Below are 14,976 nucleotides of genomic sequence, written 5' to 3' on the forward strand. Positions count from 1 at the left end.
GCGAATATATTCTCCATATGTTACATGCAACGGTTTCGGATTGTCGTTTCCTCCTTTGTGAATAACCGTTATTTGGTCCCTTTTCCCAGAACACTCAGAACATAATAGGCTATTTTGCCTGCCCATAATGTATTGTCAATGTCACCACTTTGTTCCTGATGGTTACTTAAGTGAGAACTCAACACTGACGACGATCGTTATACTGTGGTCGATGAACAAGCTCGACATTTACTACTATTAGAAATGTAGGCCTACTGTATAATAGGCTACATCGCAATAATTCTTCAATTTATTCAGAATGACCTCGCGGGACGGATGAAATGGTCTGGCGAGCCGTATGTTTGACACCCCTGGTTTAGACTTTAGGTCGTATGTGTGGCACCGGTGGTCTTAATACTGTAAAACTGTAAAAACAAACATAAAGTTCTGTACCTCCAAGAAGCGCTTAAAACCAAAAATATGTTAGCACCAATTTTCCTACGAAATGAAATCGACTTATTGGCGATTTTAATCAATCAATAAGCGTGTATTTAGTATTTACATTATAACTTCTGTGACTGTATGGCAAGATCAGGATTGCATTGGCACTTATTTTTGACCAATCTCAATTGCACTATCTAATTAAAATCAACTGTGGCAGATATGTATTATACTGCGATATCATAGTTTGTAAGACAATTTCAACGATCCGATAAATCTACTTACAGAGAGGATGTGCATATAGAATAGATGATTAAATGACTTATTGTTCAATCATCATGACTCATGCATCAAATTGCGAATAAACGATATTCTAGTATGCTACTCGTATAGATGATCTCGCACCCTAGTTTTAAACTTTGTATATCAGTAGCGCGGTATGACTTCATTACATATATGTCTCATTCACGAACATGGGTTGATAACATTCGGCTACCGAAATATGGTATCTGTTCTTTGTCACGCCATAATCGGCAGATCCTTCAGCGTGATGACGGAATATTTTCGCCATCCTGTCACTTGGTGCTTAATCGGATGACGTAGTTGTGAACAATTTGCGAGCAATTGAACGTATTCTGATTATACCAACGATCACCCAATATGGAAGGCTTCTTCAAGACTTCTTCGAATACTGTTGAACGAAAAGTACGGCAAGCAAGACCATACCGGGAGATACGTGTGAACGTGCGTCAGTCGAATATATTAACATGTATGAGATAGGAAATGAGACTATGTAGTATCGTGTGCAAATTACTTCACATTTTCCGATACTCCCAATTGGTCTGATTGACGCGCGTATGTTGAATCTTGGTGATAACTATTCATATTCAGTCTAGACGCAAAGGCAATGCAAATTTTATTTAGATGTGGACTTGCCTTACTCCCATGCAATCACTGCACTCGCTGTCTTTCTGAGTAGGTTTACTGACGCAGATGCACAGTATCTGAATAACAATAGATAATCACATACCTAACGAACTCTGGTAGTGATAAAGGTTATTTCTTTCCTTTATACAAAGATACTAACCAAATTCTTGGCAACTGGAAACCGTCATTATATTCATCAATGATAAAACAATGGTCTTCTTTCAAATGGCTGGAATTTCCATCTGCTCAGCGCAAAACTTTCTCAATTAGCCTGCCGATATTAATCATGATTACAAATTTGGTTCAAATATTTGGGCATTTCAACTAGCAATTCATAAAAATTTACCAGACTTTTCATATGAAAACCCCTGGACTGATTTTATGGAAATGTAGTATTTGAAAGTCCGGGATCGCTTGAAGGTGCCCCTGTGAGCCTTTTGAACCAGTGATTCTCGACCATCTTAATTTGCAGGCATATTTTTCATTCACGGAGTAAAATAGCAATGGAAATATAGAATTAGCCTATTGAACAATGAATGCATTATAGTTCTATTGAAGTAGCAAGGGTTTATTTGTAGGCATATACATGTGCTATTAATCTATCTAAAATATTGAATCTATTCCGTTACGAACCACCTCTTGGTAAATGTATATATTACCAGGGTTGTAATGACTCGAGCCATGACTCGACTTGACTCGATTCATTTTCTTAAAATACGGAAATTACTCAACTCGACTCGGGTTAATCTGTGTATTGACTCGACTTGGACTCGAGTCATTGCGCATGACTCGGATCAAGTCATATGACTCGAGAATCAGATGGCCAAGACCGACTTTTCATTGTAATTTCGAAGGATAGTAAATTAACCACGCTATTGGGAGTTCATTTAATAGTACTGGTACGTGAAAACTCGACCATGCAGAACCTGTCAAAATTGAGGAAAAATAGTATATTATAAATGCAAGCTGTTCGATATCACCAAACCTAGTTATAAAAAATACTTTAACTGAAAACTGAGCAGTAAACACAATGACATGGACTCGGACTAGATGACTTGGACTCGGACTTGACTTGGTGGTGAATTTAAAATGACTCGCATTGACTCGAGTCTAAACTATAAAAGTAACATTGGCTTGTGACTTGGAGCCTTGCAACTTGGTTACAACCCTGTAGATTACTAATCCACGGATGAATACGCAACTCGCGGTGGTCACGCTTGGACAAGCAGTGTCTCTAATTGCCGATTTTCAGACTTCGAAGGCTGTTTTGAGGTGGTTCCATTTCCCTGAAAAGATTTTAATTTGTATTGTCGGAATCAGTGCGACACTAGGTTTCGATAAAGACCAGTTTTAATAAATTTCAGCCGTCGGGTCACAAGCTATAGCACTACCAATTATGCTGCTTTTAGATTGCTCAGCAATAAGAGAGACTGCTTGCACAAGCGTAACATAGAGTGGTGTGGGAGTTGCGCATCTATCCGTAGGTCTGGTTGTTACACCTGGGGAAGTCCCACATAGGTTTTCAAGATTCGACGTTCATATATCGTGTGTATTGGCAAAATAAGAGAAAGAAGCCATGGCCTTCAAACGACTGCAGCATGAATATAAGAAGTTTCTGCAAGAATCCAGCAGTTCGCCTATCAGAGCAGGACCTCTCGATGACTCAGATATGTATCGCTGGTGGGCGACTATTGAAGGACCTGGAGGAACGCCGTTTGAAGGAGGAGTATTTCGAATCCTTATAGACTACCCGACGGAATATCCTTTTAAACCGCCCAAAATGCGGTTCGACACCAAGATTTTTCATCCCAACGTAAGCAAACGAGGGACGATATGTGTTGACATTTTGCAGAAGCAATGGTCCCCAGCACTCACAACATCGAAAGTACTTTTATCTATATGTTCCTTGCTCGCTTCTCCAAATCCTGATGACCCTATGGATGTGGAGAGCGCCACTTTGTATTTGGATAATCCAGGACTGTATTTCAAGCGGGCAAAGCAGTGGACAGAAATGTACGCTATCGCCGATCCTACAAGTTGTAGCGCGAAGGTTGCAGTATCACAAGACAGTGTTGACCGGTCACGTAAATGACATTCAGAGACATTTCATGACGTTCAATTATTTCAAAAGTTAAGGAAATGTTATTCCTTGTTGGATTATGGGTAACTTTTATGGAATACTTGGAATGATTGCAACCTATATGTTGACATCCATTCACTGATAAATGTTTATCGAGCATTGCTTATTGCTGGATATCGCAACATTTTGTAAAACTGTAATTGCAAATTTGTAATTTGAATTAAGTGAATTCTCATATTAATCCACTGCTAGGTTCGATGCTTCAGGTATACGGTGCATTTGAGAGTAAAATAAAACACACGAAGCAACACATTTATCATGAACGGTACCTTTTTTTACCAGAATCATATTGATGACATTTGCTTGCTTAAAACGCACATCCAGAAAAATTGCGTTAAAAATAAAAATATAACTGCATCATATTATAGCTCCTTGAGACACAATGTGTACCGCATATTCCAGGTCTGCTATATAACGTGCTACAATGTATCAATATTTCTCTGACGTTCTTTCTTATACATTCACTTTTGTCCATCCCTCGTGTTCTGATTTGATATTAATTCTATAAATCAATGATTTTATAATTCTAGGTACTTCAACTAAGAATTTATGAAATAAAAGCACATGACATGTTACCTATGTTTGCTTAGGCTATGTTACATCATATCTTCTGATGTCAATTTCAAGGTCAAGTAGCAATCACGTACACATGCCAAATCCTCATGACAAATAGCAGATTATACCGCATGATAGGCAGACAAAAGTTACATAGAAGCTTTTAAGAGGCGGCGAGAAGTCATCCCGAGCTGCTGTTGTCGCTATGAGAGGTTGAGACGTATGGGGAGTACGAAATTTATGAATGTAGGCGATATTCGTACACAAAAGCTATTACCATAACTTATAGTTCTTACTTCTTAGCAAACGCATCATACAAGATTACTGCTATTACTGGTATATTTTGAAAACGAGAAAATGTTGCTCAGTTCAACGAAACCGAAATATGGTGGGTAATGACTCTGTGGTCTTTTCTATACGTCCGGCTGAACGTTTTATATAGTTAAAATTATTCTGTTCGCACGTGATCAGTTGTCATGAATCAGCAATACCATTTCAGAATGCCAGATACATTACAACTGCGTGAGTCCCTCACCCAGATTTGATAATTGTTTTATACGAATAAATACAAAACAAATAAAAATAATGTCATTGCCTAATTTTTGCGGAGGTAACTCTGGAATGCGATTGTCGCATCGCTGTATCATTACGACACCGGATAGCTATTTCACTGTATCGCTGTAGGCTACTTCAAGTCATGCTGCAAGATATCGAGAGATATTGTAAAGTAAATATGTCCCTAGTATCATACGGTGCATCCTTCAGTCCCTATAAAATACTAGTATTCACGCAGTTCAATCTGTTTTGACGGGCAATGTGATTACTGCGACATGATCATATTCATGTCATTGTGTGTATTTGGGGGATTTTCGAGTTGCAATATTGATTACTGTGGCTACTACTCGGAATATTCTTGACGTAAGCGACACCCGAATTGTCAGCCTGACGCGCTGTTTTTGACTTTATAATGAGTACATCGTATGTGATAAAAACTATGTTAAGTCCTTTGACCTGTTTACTACAAGTTTTATCACGTATGAACGTACTGCTTTATATCATCATGCCACAGCAATATGCATATATCGAATATCGTCACTAGGAGTCAGGAGATAAACACCTTAATGTGCCTGACGAAGCAAAACCAAATATTATCGATTTCTCCACTTTATTTCGCAAAATGCGATTACTGGTTCGCGCGCGCATATACGTTTTTAGGATCCTATTGGGTGTTAATAATTCGCAGTTACTGCACGAAGGAACTAAATTTATAACTGTATACCTTACAGGGCCTCATTGACTTCCATTCTCCTCTTACATCAGCTATAGCTGCCAAGAAATGGTGATATGATGGTTGCTGATCAGGTTGAAATGGGAATCTATATGCTACATCTGGGTGCGTACCAATTGAGCGACAGATAAACTGAGTAGCAGTTCGTTTGAGTGAAAAACTAAAGTATATAAAACTGGCCTCTTATTCCGTTGAATGGCAAATCATTTTAGTGACAGGATTGTGAATGTTTTCATTGGCAAATTTACAATTATGTCTCAATCGTTTCAGTGAGGCGTGGTTTAGATTTTCGAGTGCAATAATAATGCTTCTTAAGCAACGTAAACTACTTTTGAAATCCAATTGGCCATTGGCTACAACCACAAATAAGAAATCGGACGAAGGAAAAGTATCTCATTTATGTGTTACGATCCTGTAACAACTTGTCGGTCGGTTCCTTCAATTAGCCGATCATCGTGAAAATTAATAAAAAAAAGTTCGTGACAAGCACATAAATGCCACAATTCGCGCGTCGCGCGAAGGGCCTTTCAACATCTGCAAATATCACAACAAGTATTTTTGTAACTGCAAGTCCATCCTCACGAACAGCGACAATTTCGATCGCATTTCAATCGAAACTAGAAAAAATACGTAATCCCCATACATTCTATGGTAGGCCGAAAGTCGATGGTACCGACCGCAAAATACTACACTCCGTAAAAACCATTTGGGGTCACAACTCACTGGTTGAGAATCAACGCCCTGTATCCAGACAATGTCAGGATGGTGCGTGAGGCTAATTCTATACATATTGCCACATTGAAATGATATTGATTCCGCATATCTTATGAGCATCTTTAGAAAATATCTCAACAATGTAAAGTTCAATTATTTTGATGTCCTATGACATATATGCTCTTATCTATGAGCCAGTGGAGTGTGGTATAACATATTACATCATTAGAATAGAATTTACCTTGGCCTCTTCCTAGAGAGATGTATCATAGCAAGTCCCAAGTATCCCTCTTAGCGTAGAATAGCACTCCTGATAACACTGAAAACAGCAGCTGTTCCTCCTTAATTATTGACAACAGCACTCGAATTGAAAACGGACGAGAAGGACTGTTTTAGCTCATACACAAAGCCGTAACTCCCATTTGTTATCGTTTCCGAAATACCTTCCTATGTCGTCATTGGGTTGAATAAACACGATCGATATTATATTTGTTAAAATGGGTGTTTCTTGAGTTCGGGTTCGATATCTCCAGTGTATATCTATGTGTCTGCCTACGGAGTCACTCATGACATATGGTGAGGTTCAGCCAGTTCACACCTGTTCCATATTAAAATCGTCTCATTAAATATCATGTGATTAGTGACCCGGTGGTATTACTGAATGCTGCCAACCAGACGGCACAGTATTCTAATTGCTGGATATAAATGAATTATTTTCTTTGGAGTATGATTGATTAAAATTCATGGTACTTTACGCAATCTGCAAAGTTTTAACAGGGCTGTAATGAATCGAGCCATGATTCAACGTGACCCGAGTCATTTTCTTATAAAATGGAAAATGACTCGACTTGGGTGAATTTGTGTATTGACTCGACTTCTACTCGAGTCATTGCGCATGACTCGGCTAAGTCATATAACTCGATATAGTCTATATTCCTTGATTCCTCCTGTATCGAGAGCTATACTTGGAAAATAGACGTATAAACGCTATTTCATCTGTTTGAATAAAGATGTAGCGGCAAAAATAAGTATATTATGATTGCCAGGCCTTCGATATCTCCCAAGAGTCTCGGTTTGAACCTGTTTTGATTTCTCGGACCCAAGTCTCAACACTATGACTCGGATTCGACCGGTTGCTCTCTGACTTTGACTTAACTCGGTCGTGAAATGAAAATAACTAGAATTGACTCGAGTCAAAACTGTAAAAGTAAAGTTGACTTGTGACGGTGACTCGCAACCTGTGACTTGGTTTCAACCCTGTATCTTTACAATACAATACAACAACCCTGCCGTCTTAAGCAAACTTTTCGACGTAAAGTTTAGCAGAAATTCTGTAAAATGTATGCACTTAATTTTGGCGCGATCGGTGAATCACAGATCAAAACCATGCAGCGAACAAGTTTATTATATATTTGAAAACAAGAGAGATAGCTTGCGTCATATTGGCATCCGTGAAATTTTACCTAATAAATAAATCGTTCTAAACACTGCTGGAAGCAATATTGATGTGAAACCCGGTATATATTCGTGCACATGCGACATATTAACTCACAGCATCAGTTACACGGTAAGTAGGATACACTATTACGATTTAATACAGAGGAAAGAAATAAAGTCTGATTGCGGGAAATGATCAGAACTCATACACGAACTTGGTTAGCCCGTTTCGTGGTCGGACGGAGGCAAGTGGTTGTATGTTTCACAACAGTGATAGTGCGATAATTCCATAGAAATTCTCAAGAATCGATAAAGTTTTGAACCTTTCTATGTTCGTGTTAGTTTTGTGTCCATGCTCTTTTCGTGCAGTCACGTTCATGCGTAGAATTATATGAAGTAGCATTTCAACGTATTTTGATCATAGACATTATGATTACTGTAAAACGTTGCTATTTTTCAATAACTTTCACATCGTAGATCCTTGTGAGATTTTTTTTCAAGCACTGACCTCTAAAATTTCGAGGTTCGCACGATCAACACGAATGTGAACATAACGCTCCCACCATCCCTGATGTTAATCTCAAGTCCCACCCGCAAATATGTATGGAAGATCCAATCGTAATATGCCATATTTTGTAGTCGGGAATTTATCGAGCAATTTTGAGATAAATAACCGGTGTTTTAAATATTCCCAACTTAGATACATTTCCTTATCTTAAACAGGTTGGATAAAGTATATTTTCTCTACATCTATTTAGGCACGCGATCGGACTAGCCCATATACACTCCTTGTAGTTAAACCACTCGTATATAGTGACGTATTTCATTGATATGACAACTCAGAATCACACCTAACCCAACCCTAAACGACATCATCAGCTATCCATAACACACAGCTGTCCTTACGAAAATATGCTTTCGTGGAATGCTTGACTTTTGGAGGATCGAATTCAGTATGGTTGTAGGGCGTTCTTTAAACAGTTTTCGGTTAACATGTGGGGTGGATGTATATGGGCTATAGATTCATGATGTCACATGTAGAAATCTCGTTTGACTTCATGACGAGCGCAAATGCCTCTTTATGGGTACGAAATCGAAAAGTACTATAAATATGAGTGCATTCATCAGAAACTATTTCGTTTCATAATAGCATAACGAAGCGGGCAATTGGTGTGGTACATTCTTGCTGTGGTTCAGTTACGAGAATTATAGGGCAATTCTTCACAATTATCCTATATATAATATACAGATGTTTTATTTAAAGAAGAGGCAGTGTCGTGTTGTTCCAACTCGTCTAGAATGATCTGAATAAACATCAAACTTGATACATTGATATTGATACTGTTCAATATCACATCAAAGGAGAATTGAAACTGACATATAGGGCGTAACGAGGTATCATAAACTCAATACCACGGTTTGTCGAGTAACAAATACTTGAGTTAGGTTATAGCAGGGGTTTCCAACCTCTTTTGTGGTCGCGACCCCAAATATCGATTTGAAAATGTTTCGCAACCACCTTTCACTTTGACGTGTTGAATACAATAAATTGGCAAAACCCTTCTCACAGCCTATATGGGACGCTGGCAACTATGTGCGCAGTAATAGTGACTACGCAATATGAACTTGCCAACCTCCGTCTCTCAAGACTATAGTACTTTGGAACGATTTCTATTATATCCAATCGCATACTTGTCAAGTACTGACGTGAAATCCTGCGTCATGCGAACCACAGATAACAATCTATAAGATATTCGACCGCACCGAGAGTGTGTTTAAAACTGTGTAGGTATAGCGTTAACACATACCACTACCGGTCACTTGTATTATTAATAATATTATGAGTAAAATCGTAATAGTGGCGCTTATCACAGCACAGGTACTGTGCGCCACTTCTATACTGGTTATTACTAGGGATGGTGTGAACGCGAGGTTCACGTTCGCGTTCTGTGTGTGAACCTCGTGTGATTAAGGTGTTGGCTACAGCTGTATAACTTTTGGGGTATAGCCTAATATCGGTAGCAAGTGTGAAAACCTGTTTTACACTCTGCCCAATATCAATGTAGCAATACTCATACACCGAATACATTGCATGCCCGGTCTGGTCAAGACCGTTTAGGCGTAAGCTTATATTCCCTGGCAACTCCTCGTCGAAATTATTGGTAAAGCGACGGATGATATTGATTTTATGGGAGTATTATATCATTTGATTACCTCATTTGATACATTTAGCGACGTTTAAAACGCCAAAATGTACTTCAGCATTGTGGCATTATGTGGCCCGAGTCGTCGCTAGGTATCGTGTACATTAATATAGGCTATCACTTGATTGAAAGATAGGGTTGGAATTAGCAATATGACGTCACGTGACGTCACGAGGTTCACGTTCGCGTTCACACAGAACCTTTCAAAAAGGTTCGCGTTCACACGAACCTGAACCTTTCAGAGGCTCACACCATCCCTAGTTATTACAATAAATTTGCATTATCCAAATATATACAGCATCGCTCAGTAATATTGGCATACCAAAATGCACATGCAACTTCAATACACGGAGCTAGCCGACAATATACAATATGCATACACGACATCACGAAATCTACAACATTATCCTATATCTTTAGATCTGTTAGAGCAGTGGTTCTTAGCCAGGGGTCCGCGGAGTCTGAAAATATTTGATAACATAATTTGTATTTTTTTTATATTCGGGAAATCACGAGGCTTCATTACTAGTACAACTCCAGAGCTCACAGCAACAGAATGACCGTCTGAGATGGAACATACCACTGTGCAGACTCATTTCAGTTTTTAAATTGCCAATAGCCTATGGATTCAAGCAGTTTGTTGTTTAGAGATGTTTTGTTGAGGATTGTGGGGGGGGGGGAGTTGGATGAGAAAGGTTAATCACGGCGATTCGACATGTTAACAAAAATCCAATTTCTTCTGTGATATACATAACCATTTCTTTTATATTAACTTCAAGGTAAGCTCCTAGATAGAAATGACCAGGGCCTCATGAAAGAGATTTTTCTTTTAGTATGGTCTCGTACGCGTCAGCGATACTGATATCATTCCAATAGCGCAGTCTTTTTCTGGGAATGGCGAAATAACATGGTTTACCAAAGTTATAAATAACAATGGACTAACTCGAAGTTAATCTGCGAGAAACTAACGAATATATTCTTCGCGTGGCATGATCATTGCATAAGATTAACTGTGCAACTACATGCCGTGAATTGTCGAAGTCATCACTTCCATCAGGAAAATCTGATCACGTGTGATGAGATAGGATAAAATGCAGAATATGCTAGTACAAGCACCAATATTTTTGAAAAAATCCATCCCCTTGCAAACGTTTATCGGCATATGCTTCAACTGCGCACTGTGTGCGTTGAATTAAATCAGCTTTTCAGCAGCACAAATTTTGATTTTATTCGATTCGTTTGAACGGGAATCTTCTGTCGATAAGGTCATACGATAATATTGTTCTTGCTTCGGTCAGACTTAAATATTCGTATCAATATAGATTACTGTATGTCTTGATAGTAATGAGTGTCTTGCCGGTATTAATAAGACGTCACATCAGCGTTTTAACGCGGTAGGCCTACATCGATCGCATGTATTGATTTGAAATGCGTTCTCTTGCCAGTCGTGTATGTCTGCTAGTAATCTATATGTCACAATGTACATACACGGATTCATTGTGACGTCACATATGGTCGCACAAAATTACCATTCGCCGTCTATAGTAATTGCGGTTACAAGCGTCCATTTGTGTCGCAACATGTGTTCTGGCTAGCTGCTTGCCTGTGTGGCCAACATTGAGTTAATATACTCGCTAATTCTGCTTGTCACTGTTTATACTGATCGCTTTTAATGATGACAAAACGAATGGGTAGTTTGTCATGCTCATCCCTTCACCAAGCCAAATTAGCAAAGAAGTGCGAGCCGTTTTACATGGAATGGTTGTCGGAGCATGTGAAAACGGAAGACATAAGTAGGTACGCCCGAAGACCTTTAATTGCTATTTAGGGGTCCTATACCTTTTCCAACACACCTGAATCGATCAGCTCAACCGGTAAATCCAATTACGTGAGCAGAGAGAGCATAAAAATTGATAGCAATACAGCGACTGAATCATGGGCCAAGGGCCTGCGCAGTGAGTTGGCGTGTTCGCGCAGACTCGTGAAAAATAAGAGGGAACATTGGTTACAAGTTCATTAAAAAAATTTGCTTGTCAATTTTGGTACCAGATTTGTTGCGATCATACCCACATGTGTTGTCGTTGCGCGTTATTATTACATTCGCCAACCACCTATATTTGTGGAAGTAGGTTTTCGGCACTCGTTCATATCAAATCGAAGGCGCTTATTTTTAAGACACGACCACGTATTTCAAGAAATACATTTGCAGGATTCGCTTTGAAATAATAGAAGTCAAACCAATTTCTACATGAATAGTATGATCTTATTTTGAAGAAAGTCATTATGTTGCTGTTTATCACTAAGCCTGCACAAGACACATGAAGATTGCACGATAATCGAGCTAAATTTTAACTAAAACTGCGTGGGATCCGCGGGGGTCCGTGACGGTCCGAAAGGGGTCCGTGAATACAAAAAGGTTGAGAATCACTGTGTTAGAATGTCTTTCAATTCCCAATTTATGCGGTTCACTCGCGTAGCATAATGTAGTGGGCCTCTTTGATGTTGATATCTCACACAACACAACAAAAAGTGCTCTACAGATTCTTCTGCATTGCATTGCTGACCTAGTGGAGTCCCAGAACAACGGTTCTTATGCAAACGTTGATTCAGTCTGCAATGGAGGCTTCTTAATCTCAGTAGAATTATGTCTCTTCGCCGTATTCCAATTTTAGCTATGACGTCGGTAATTGATGGTCGCAGATTCTTATACGCTCTTCCGGTGTCAGTGATTTGGTATATCTGATCCGGTAACTTGTAGTATTCAAGGAAGGAGAAATCCCGATCCCATGAATTGCTATGTACCTGAACCGTTAATCTTCGCAGTGGTGGCCAAACACCATTTTACGTTGTATCAGGTGGAGCTTTGAAATGACGCTTCGACTGATCTGAATCCTTTTTGGCCGGGTTCGCATTCCTCAAAGGTCGTTTTATTTTCTATTTTGAAAAATTAACCAAAATTTTCAGAAATGAGCCGCCAAGAGAATCCGATTAATTGGCACTGTCGTAATAGTAGTTGGTATTTACTTGCCGTCTACGCGACCACCAAAGAATAGGCGAACGACCCCACGAGGGTCGCGACCACTAGATTGGGAGCCCCTGTGTTATAGAATCGACGTGGAAGTTGGGATTGATCGTTCTTTATATATCTGGATAGAAGCCAACAGGGCTGATAATTATCGAAGTCTACGATTTAATTTTCGGTATCCATAAGATGTGAAATTAGTTGCTATATAGCTGATCGTGCATTTAAGACCGGATGATCTAAGATGAACTCACTCCTCACGCAGTGTAATTAAGTCTCCTTGTCGTTACACCTTGGTTACATTTCCTTTATTGGAATCATTCTCTCGCAGCAATGCATTGTAAACATACACACACTCAAATAAGCACGTGCGATTTCATCACGTGGCTGTTTGAGTACCACATGACATCGCAATCGTACGCGACTGTCCTTTTATAGGAACGCCAATTCCCGCTTATTAAATGACCGCTTACCAGTGACAACATGCCACGTGAGATTTCATGGCATGGAAGAGAGCGATAAACGTAATTTATTTACGTAACCCTCAAGGCGAAACGTTTTGTTGTAAAATCACGTGGTATTTTGTTATTTACCTGGGTCACGAGACGACAACATGCCATTAAATGCCCTACCTTCAAGCTGTAGACAACTGACTCTCAACCGTCTGTCAGTGCAAATTTCCAACCAATCTTATGCCTTAATTGCAAACTTGTGCGCTTTTCCATCCATTAGAGAAATGGAACATCAAATTTTTAATTCATTTAGCAGTTTTGAACATGGTCGTTTGCATGATGTCATAACATGAAGCTCATGGTCTAATTTGGACGTCGCACTGCTACAAGTGCCGTACCAAACTGTTACCGTTTACCCGTATTCTCGTCCCATTTTATAAATTTTGTCATTTGTAGAAAGTGTCCTCTTTACTGGATCTCAAAATATGGTAATCCTATTTCAGACCATTTATACATGAACGGTAGGAAGACCTTTTCAACAAAATTCGTTGAATTTAGACATTACAATGGAGCAATGAGCATTGACGTGCGGTCACAACAGGCAAGGGGTGAGTGCCCCACTTGTCGCCAGTATGGGTAAAGGAATATTGTGACACCTTCAAATGATTATATATACCTTCGATGTTCATGAATAACTAAATTTTCATCCAACATCACCAATTTCCATATTTATTGTTCCAAAATATATATCGCGAAATGAGAGGCGAGGCACAGGTGATGCACTAACGGGTCGTGCCTCACCTGCGACAATGCAATTTATCATAAACAGCTCAGAATTCGTAATGACTAGTAATAATCAAATGCTATTTTCTCACTGATTCCGAAAACCCGAATAGTAACAATCTTGGAAAACTGAAACCCACTCAAAATAGCCAAGGAATGCGCAATTCGGCTTTATTACGTACAATGGCAGCGCAGAGAAACAATGGTCGGGTGAGACAGAATCAAATCTGCCTCACTCACTAACAATCGGACAATCCTAGCACAGTGAAACGCGCTATTGACTTCGGAAACCAACATTGTTGTGTGAATTTAATAGTAGCGACGGCCAATACGTAATGCAGAGCAAATATACCTTTACTTTACTGATGTAGCTGTTATGTATTTTCCATCCGTACAGCTACCTGAAATTGTCGAATATGATCGCTACTTTCTTAACCTGCATCGTCGTTGTTTGTCGTCAGACTTGTAAAAACTACTGGATATTTTCAAAAAGTGCAATTAGAACTAGAATTAGAAATACTCAATTTTTAAAACTCGCAACTAGAACTAGAACTAAAACTACCCAATTTTTAAAACCCGCAACTAGAACTAGAACTAGAACTACCCGATTTTCAAAATACGCAACTAGAACTAGTCGAGGTCAATGCCTTTACCAGGCATGAAACCCGCCGCACGTCACTGTAATCGAGCGATATTTGACAGTAGAAACACATCTGGCAAACAAAAATGTCGCAGTTCTTTCAATGGATACCGACCAACTAAAATAAAGTTCGTGGTTTTAACAGGACTTCACCTTGCTGCAGAAACTTCCGCAGAGACATATATACCAACTGTAATATCGAAAAGGTAACAGCTAGGGATGGTGTGAACCTCTGAAAGGTTCAGGTTCGTGTGAACGCGAACGTTTTTAAAAGGTTCTGTGTGAACGCGAACGTGAACCTCGTGACGTCATATTGCTAATTCCAACCCTATCTTTCAATGAAGTGATAGCCTATATTAATGTACACTAGGGTTGCCATATTTTAGTGAAGCAA

At 39.2% G+C, this 14,976-nt stretch overlaps 2 protein-coding genes across 5 annotated transcripts in view; both read left to right on the top strand.

The window, feature by feature from the left end:
- LOC145435743 (armadillo repeat-containing protein 1-like) overlaps positions 1-14,976 on the top strand; it is a 391,422-nt gene that overhangs the window by 93,457 nt on the left and 282,989 nt on the right. The gene's annotated exons all lie outside the window — the stretch shown is intronic.
- LOC145448141 (ubiquitin-conjugating enzyme E2 D4-like) lies at positions 2,389-4,062 on the top strand. The gene has a single exon (XM_080326471.1). It carries the CDS (start codon positions 2,924-2,926, stop codon positions 3,437-3,439), a length of 516 nt encoding a protein of 171 aa, XP_080182597.1. The 5' UTR covers positions 2,389-2,923; the 3' UTR covers positions 3,440-4,062.

Source organism: Botryllus schlosseri, chromosome 1, assembly GCF_051294905.1.
Source record: "Botryllus schlosseri isolate E-star chromosome 1, Bs_hap1, whole genome shotgun sequence".
Taxonomy (NCBI): domain Eukaryota; kingdom Metazoa; phylum Chordata; class Ascidiacea; order Stolidobranchia; family Styelidae; genus Botryllus; species Botryllus schlosseri.